This window comes from Loxodonta africana, chromosome 7 (assembly GCF_030014295.1).
Source record: "Loxodonta africana isolate mLoxAfr1 chromosome 7, mLoxAfr1.hap2, whole genome shotgun sequence".
NCBI classification, from domain to species: Eukaryota; Metazoa; Chordata; class Mammalia; order Proboscidea; family Elephantidae; genus Loxodonta; species Loxodonta africana.
The window spans coordinates 81695868-81703605 of record NC_087348.1 but is presented as its reverse complement, the minus strand read 5'-3'; the positions used below and the strand labels follow the sequence as shown (position 1 = coordinate 81703605).

The following is a 7738-nucleotide window of genomic DNA, read 5'->3' as shown; positions in this document are numbered from 1 at the left end:
GGTTCATCCTAAATTTATTCTAATGTTGGTTTGGTAACATCCTGCAAGAAACATTGACCCTAACCTCTGCCATAGCTGGGTATACAGGTTTGGAGAGCCGTTTGCAAAGACTGTTGGAGCTAGCATTAGAAATTATCAGGGTCATACGGCACTCTAGAAGTTACCCAGTCTATAAAGTACCTGATCATTGGTTATTTAGCTCTGCTGGATTATCTCCAAGATTAATATATTAGCTGCCTAATTATTAAAAAAAGTATTGAAAACAAATATTTTCATTGTGTGAACTCAAACCAATTCCTCCTCTTAACAGTATCACACAAATATTAATCCAGGAATAACACTTAAAAGAAAATGGAGAAAACATCAAAGATATAAGGCTGTGTGTTTGATACAAGGGTGTGTCGAAATCAGTGAGGGTTTGGGAAAAGTACCAGGGCTTGTGCAGTAAAATGGGTTACACATTTCTAAGGTTTCAAGATGGAACTATTATGCTGAACTGCTTCAGAACACCCATCTAAAGGACCAAAGTAACAGTAATTTTATCTCTAAGACAGTGCCGGTCATTCAGTAAATTTTGCCATGGATATGTTTAGATGATCTTACTTTCCCACAAATCATATCCATCATTAAAGAAGCACAACTTATCCCATCATTAGGAGGTATATGTTTATTCAAACACAGAGGCAGCAAAAAATATCTGAAAGGAAATGTATCTAGCTGTTAAATAAATGTCTTATTGGTTATATTACAGGAGAATCTTAACTTTCCTTGATGTTTTTCAAACGTATTTAAAAGTAATTATACCAACAATAAGGCCATAACAAGTATAATTAAAACTGATAAAATCCTACTTTTAAGATGTCATTTAGAAACTTTGGTACATACTTTCCAGGCTTTTTTATTTTTTCTTGCTCATAAACCTTAATAACTTCCACCATGGGAAAAATATTGACAAAGAAATGCCTAAAAAAATCAATAGCTTTTGCAAATAGCAAGACTTATGTGTATCTGAAGTGTAGAATGCAAGGAGGTTTAAAGCAAGAGATGATGATGCAAGGAGGTTTAAAGCAAGAGATGAGCTTGTATACCTGAGAGTGCCTTAGATGGTATAAGGGAGTCTGAACTTTATCTGAAGGAAAATATGAAGACGTGAATGCATTTTAAGCAAGAGAGTGACAGTTTTAGAATAATCAGACTGTTGGCAAAAAGAAAGACCTATGGGGATGTGAAAGACAAGTATAACAGGCAAGATTAGGGATGTTAAAGGTTTGAATTCCATCAGAAGAAGTACTACTGAAGAGGGGTGTATATGAATGAAGTAAAGGAAAGAAATTAACAGACTAAGGAAAAGCAAAGACCACAGTGAAACCAGCCGCACTGCGTTAACTCTGACTTATGGTGGCCCCATGTGTGCGGAGTAGACCTGTACTCCCTAGGGTTTTCAAGGCTGTGACCTTTTGGGAGCAGATTGTCAGGCCTTTCTTCTTAGGCACTTCTGGGTGGGTTCAAACCATCAAACTTTTTGCTAGTAGTCAATTGCTTAAATGTTTGCACCACTCAGGGCCTCCCAGGCTAAAGATGCAATTGTTTATGAGGGGTGAGAAAAGGGTTGGTGGTTGGTTTGCTGATATCAGGATTGGCTGGCTGAGTGGCTGGTTGGGCCTGTATACAAGATAACAAAGTATATGAAAACCAGTAGAGTTTGAGGCAAGATAATGAGTCTAGTTTTGAATGTGATTCTGATCATGCCATGGCAGTTACTTCAAAATCATGCAAAAGTAATCATTTTTTAAAGTAAGATAAAAAGCATTGTATTACTTGTACCTAAATTCAGTATTTGTATGTCTTTCTAGGCTCCCTAAGATTCAACCAGGAAAAACAAAACTTCCTAAGGTATTTATCTAATACATGACTCCTTAAATTTATAAATTCGGCCAGGATCATACTTCTTTCTAGCTATTCTTTTGAGACTTCCTAGAAGTCCATACCAAGAAGAATACCAAAGAAAAATAGCCCTCTGCTAATCTGCAACGAGCTTCATGCTTGCAACTCTTTAAAAGGCTGTGATATCAAAGTTTTGGAAGTCTACATAAAACATGAATGGACGTCTATATCTACTTGGAATGGTGCCGCTATAAAATTTAATCTCCAGTAATACTACGTTTTAAAAATCTAGATATCATTAATTAATAAAAATCTGAGTCAAGTACGATTGAGACAAATATGAAAAAAACAAACACCCAAATGACTCCACAAAATTTCTCATGGGACTGAAGAAAGGTTTAGGAAAAAAAAAAATAGAATCATATTTATGTGGCTGCACTAACCTGGGATAACTGAGAACAATGCAAATAGAGATTTAAAATTCATGCTTAAATTTCCTTGCATAGTAAACATTGATAATTACTAATCTTAAATCTACCTCCTACTAATAAAATCCTAGAACTCCCTGGAATGATCTAAAATTATTATAAGAGAGGGACTACAGAATTTTTGGGGGGGGGGCAGAACCACATTACACTAAGTGGAGAGAGTTTTAAAGTGATATTTGATGATGTTTATGCTCAGAGGCAGCAGCTGAAAATAATTTTTTTCCTGGAAAAATATGTCTGCAACTCTCAAATTCTCCAACAGCACCAAATTCCAGGTCTCTGAGTTCATCCTGATGGGATTCCCAGGCATTCACAGCTGGCAACATTGGCTCTCCTTGCCGTTGGCACTACTCTACCTCTCAGCAATTGGTGCTAACACACTCATCCTCATCACCATTTGCCAAAACTCTACTCTGCAGCAGCCTATGTACTATTTCCTAGGCATCCTCTCTGTTGTGGACATGGGCTTGGCCACCACCATCATGCCCAAGATCCTGGCCATCTTCTGGTTTAATGCCAAGGTCATTAGCCTCCCTGAGTGTTTTGCTCAGATATATGCCATTCACTGCTTTGTTGGCATGGAGTCTGGTATCTTCCTCTGCATGGCTGTTGATAGATATGTGGCTATTTGTCGTCCTCTTCGCTACCCATCAATTGTCACCAATGCCTTAATAGTAAAAGCCACCCTGTTCATGGTGCTTAGAAATGGCTTGTTTGTTATTCCAGTGCCTGTGCTTGCAGCCCACCGTATTTATTGCTCTAAGAATGAGATTGACCATTGCTTGTGCTCTAACCTTGGGGTCACAAGCTTGGCTTGTGATGATAGGAGGCCAAATAGCATTTGTCAGTTAGTTCTGGCATGGCTTGGTATGGGGAGTGACCTAAGTCTTATCATATTGTCATATACTTTGATCCTGCGCTCTGTATTTAGACTGAACTCAGCTGAAGCTGCATCCAAGGCTTTAAGCACTTGTACCTCCCACCTCATCCTCATCCTCTTCTTCTACACCGTTGTTGTAGTGATTTCAGTAACTCACCTGGCAGAGAGTAAGGCCACTTTGACTTCAGTTCTTCTCAATGTGCTACACAACATCATCCCCCCTGCCTTAAACCCTATGGTTTATGCACTTAGGACAAAAGAGCTAAGGGCAGTTTTCCAAAAGGTGCTTTGTTTAGGCCTAGAAAAGAAATGATACTAGAGACATTGTCCATGAAGTACATGGACTTCCGCTTCCTCGAAAGTGGATAATAGAACTTCAGTGAGGATGGAGAAGTAAGTAAATTCCTTTGTGATCACTTTTCACATTTTTAAAATATATGATTGTGAAAGCATCTGAGGAAAAAATATTCTCGATGGCTCTAAAATATTGACAAGAACTAAATATGTTTGAGAGCACGGGAGAGCCTTCTACCTAACCAATAAAGGGGATAAACAACCAGCATTAATGATTGATATCTATCCTCTAAAACCAAAAGTAAGGGTAAAAACAAAATACGTATGCATGCATACACACTCACCCACACAACCAAAGAAAGGAATGATTGGGACATGAATTACAGGTCATGCTTGCTGGCTGATAGGTACACTTGCAAAAAAAGAAGCCAGTCTGCCTGAACCAGTGCACAATTTCACCTTAGATTAGTAAGTAAGGACAATTAAGTGTGTACCTTGCGTATTGATTCAATCCAAGTGAATATCATTAGGAGCCTGGATCGAACAGTACATGTGGTTCAGTCCTCCAGGCTACAGATCAGTGCAAAAAGGGCAGAGGAAGGATCCAGAGAAGCAAATGAAGCAAGATGGAGATCCTTATAGCTATCTATATATTTTGAGTTCTCTTGTCCAGGTTGGGAAACCCTGGTGGTGTAGTGGTTAAGTGCTACGTCTGCTAACCAAAGGGTTGGCAGTTCAAATCCGCCAGGCACTCCTTGGAAACTCCATGGGGCAGTTCTACTCTGTCCTATAGGGTCACTATGAGTCAGAATCGACTTGACGGCAGTGGGTTTGGTTTTTGGTTTGGTTTTGTCCAGGTTGAGGCATCTCTCTTTGTTGCGCCTAGATTCCAATTGTAGTTTGGTTTGGCACTGCTCATTTGAAATGTTTTCTATGGGTTTCCTTCAGGTTCATAAGCACAATTAAATCCGTGTGTATCTTGCTTGGAAACTCAGGTGGTGCAGCAGTTAATAGCCACAGCTGCTAACCAAAATGTCAGCAGTTCAAATCCACCAGGTGCTCCTTGGAAACCCTATGGGGTAGTTCTACTCTCTCCTTTAGGGTCGCTATGACTCGGAATCGATTCCATGGCAACTTTTTTTTCGTACCTTGCTTACTGTAAGCAGGTACATAACATGCTTAGTGGTTAATTCATCCCTAGGAGACACTGATAGGAAATTAGAGTTCGAGAGGAGAGAGAGTTGGAGTTATTTATTCTCCACTCCCAGCCTTCTTTGACATTAGAGTTCTGACCGCTGTGTCTTTTATAGCACTTGTCAGGCAGCCCTTCTTCTGCAGTTCCAGAACTTACACCTTTACAGTAACATTTTTTTTCCCTCCCTTTTCCCTTCAGGCCAAGGGGCTTATCAATAAAGTCTTTCTGATACTATTTTCAATGACAACTATTATATTTCCCCCAATATTCATTATATTTTCAACTTCCATTTTATTTCCTTAACCTAACTCACAACTCCATTATAAACGACTTCATTAAACTGCCTTCAGGCTCAAATTTGTGTGTTCCTTTGGTTCTTGCTGGGACCCTGTCTGATCCACCAACTTTATCTGTACTACCACCACCTCTACTACAACTGCTTCTACGACTACAGCCACACCAGTTATAGGCATGGCGAGCAGGGAACAAGGAGATCTTTAGACGAACAAAATTAAAAAATCTTGTAAGGCAGGGGCAGATAGAGAGTTTTTGTCCCAGTGAAAAACTTCCCCCTGAAAACTGTCTTCTTGTATTCATGATTGTAAAACCAATGAAAAACAGAAATAAGGTTAGTCTATTATAACCCTGTGTGACCATGCATCTCATTCTGAAATGGTCTCATTTCCATTGGGCCCATACTCACAGTATGTCATTAACTAGCTGAAATATTTTAGGGGTTATCTCTTGCACATTGAAAATTATGTGAGATATAGGCTTATCAGATGCTAGTCACTGTGTCATACATTGTGAAAATGTCAGCAATCTATACAAAGACTCACTGAATGGGAATTTTCAAAGTGGAAAGGAAAGGAAGAGGAGCAAATTAATCGAAGAGATAGGGAATATAGACCATGCAGTTCCAAATTAAGCCAGTATGTGCTATCAGAAGGGGTATATAAGTTTTTGTATGAGAGACTGACTTGATTTGTAAACTTTCACTTAAAGCACAATAAAAATTTAATTAAAAAAAGGAACAGATATGCTCATTGAAGATATAATTTGTGGAGCATGTATTACATCCAAATATAGAGTCTTGAGTCTGAAAATCAAAAGAAATCTGATTTTAAGCCATACAATCCCACTTAAACCAGTATCAGCCAAAGTGTGTAGGAAATACATGAATATAAAGTCATTTCTTATTTCAGGAAGCTCAATTTTGCTTCCACCCTGGATATTCGAATTCCATAAAGTACTACATTTTTCCTGTCACTTTAATCATGGTCTTTAATCTCGTGTGTGTGTGTGTGTGTGTGTGTGTGTGAATTGGCATCATTTTTCTCTCTTCATGTAGGCCATTTTTCTCTACTTCTCTAAGCATGTGGCCACGTGTAGATCCAGGTTTTCTAGGGCCTGAAGCGCATGAAATTTTAAGGGTATTTTTTAAAGAAAAAAATAAAAGCAAAGTAAACAATAAAATACTTATTTAGCATGAACAAAGAACTAATAACACAGCTGTAAAAGCTGACAAAAATCACAAACATCACAAAATCCTGAAAAAAATAATATGTTAATTGATGTAGTACCTGGTATACATTTGTAATAAAATGTGAAGTAAAGGATTATTCTGATAGAATTTCAAGCTTACAGAAAAGTTGCAAGGCTAGTAAAATAAATTCTATAAGCTCTTTATACAGATTCACCAATTGTTTACATTTGCCCTCATTTATCATTTTTCTCTTTCTATAGGTATGTTTCCATGTATGTGTATGTATATAATTTTTTTTTGAACTATTTGAGAATGAGTTGGAGATACTGTGTATCTTTACCCCTAAATACTTCAGTGTGGTTTTTCTAAAAATAGAGTCATTGATTTACAAAACCACAAAAAAGTCATCAATATCAGGGAAATATTTTCTTGTTCTATTGCAGTCTAGTCTACAATCTATACTCAATTTTTTTTCTATGTATAGAAACTCTGTATATAGAGTTATAATGACCTTGCTTGATCCCTGGCAATGACTGAGCACAGCCAGGGCGGTACAATTAGGCTATTCTTGCAAGAAATGGAATGCATTTAATGGAAAACCTTTGCTTTGGAACTCTCCATTGGCTTGACTGAGACTCTCTCAGAACTGTACTGAAGGCTGATGTGTTCCCTATGCAATTCTTCCTTCCCTCTGTTGTTTCCCAAATGTCAGAACTGCATCATGTCCAAAAGGCTCTCCTCACCTCCCCTGCTTCCTTACTCTTTTCACTTCACAGGTGTTTCCCCAATAAATCTACTGATTGTTTAATCCCATCTTGGTGACTGCTTCTTGGAGGACTAGAACCAACAAGGGTGGTAATGGGAGTGGAGTGGTCTAGAAAACATGTGGTAAGAGAAGGTTTAAGACTGATCACTCACATCACAGCTCACAAGGAGAATCCTATCCTGACTGGAATGTGGGACACACTTAGGCCTTAGATTGAGGTTTGGCACAATTGCTAAAGATTTCAGCAGCGGTGATGTGGGACAACGTCCCTGTGGAGAAAAATATTCTAGCTAGTGTAATGGTTTCAGGCATATGAAAGATATGGAGAGACAAGGATTAGAAGGACAGTGGAGTTGGCTGGTTATTACTCTGTTGTATTGACACCATGTACAGGGGTATTAAGAAACTGAAGGTAATAAACAAATAGCAAAAACTAAGTGTGATAGATTGCAGAAAGACCCTTATATCCTGCAGTATGAAACAATATGGGAATAAAAGAATCAATAAGCAATATGTAAATGGAGGAAACATTCTCTACTTAGAAGCTTTCAATCTATTTTCCACAGGCCAGTGGGAAAGAAAGGAAAAAATTCTGCAATAAATATTAAAATCACTAGTTTTCTTTAAAAAAGCTTGTGTTCATTCTCATCCCCTTTATACATGTGCTAACATACAGACACGCACATGTACGCACACATGTACGAAATTATTCACTTATATCCATATCATCATCTGAGCATTAAGA

General features: G+C 38.1%; 1 protein-coding gene across 1 annotated transcript; it reads left to right on the top strand.

Annotated features, from left to right (window-relative positions):
• Positions 1-2277: 2277 nt before the first annotated feature.
• LOC100655043 (olfactory receptor 56B1-like) lies at positions 2278-3565 on the top strand. Its single transcript, XM_010602290.3, has one exon. The coding sequence runs from the start codon at positions 2606-2608 to the stop codon at positions 3563-3565; it is 960 nt and encodes a 319-aa protein (XP_010600592.2). The 5' UTR covers positions 2278-2605.
• Positions 3566-7738: the final 4173 nt, after the last annotated feature.

Coding starts and splice junctions, on each gene's coding strand:
- LOC100655043 (XM_010602290.3), top strand. CDS start 2,606: ATGTCTGCAACTCTCAAATTCTCCAACAGCACCAAATTCCAGGTCTCT.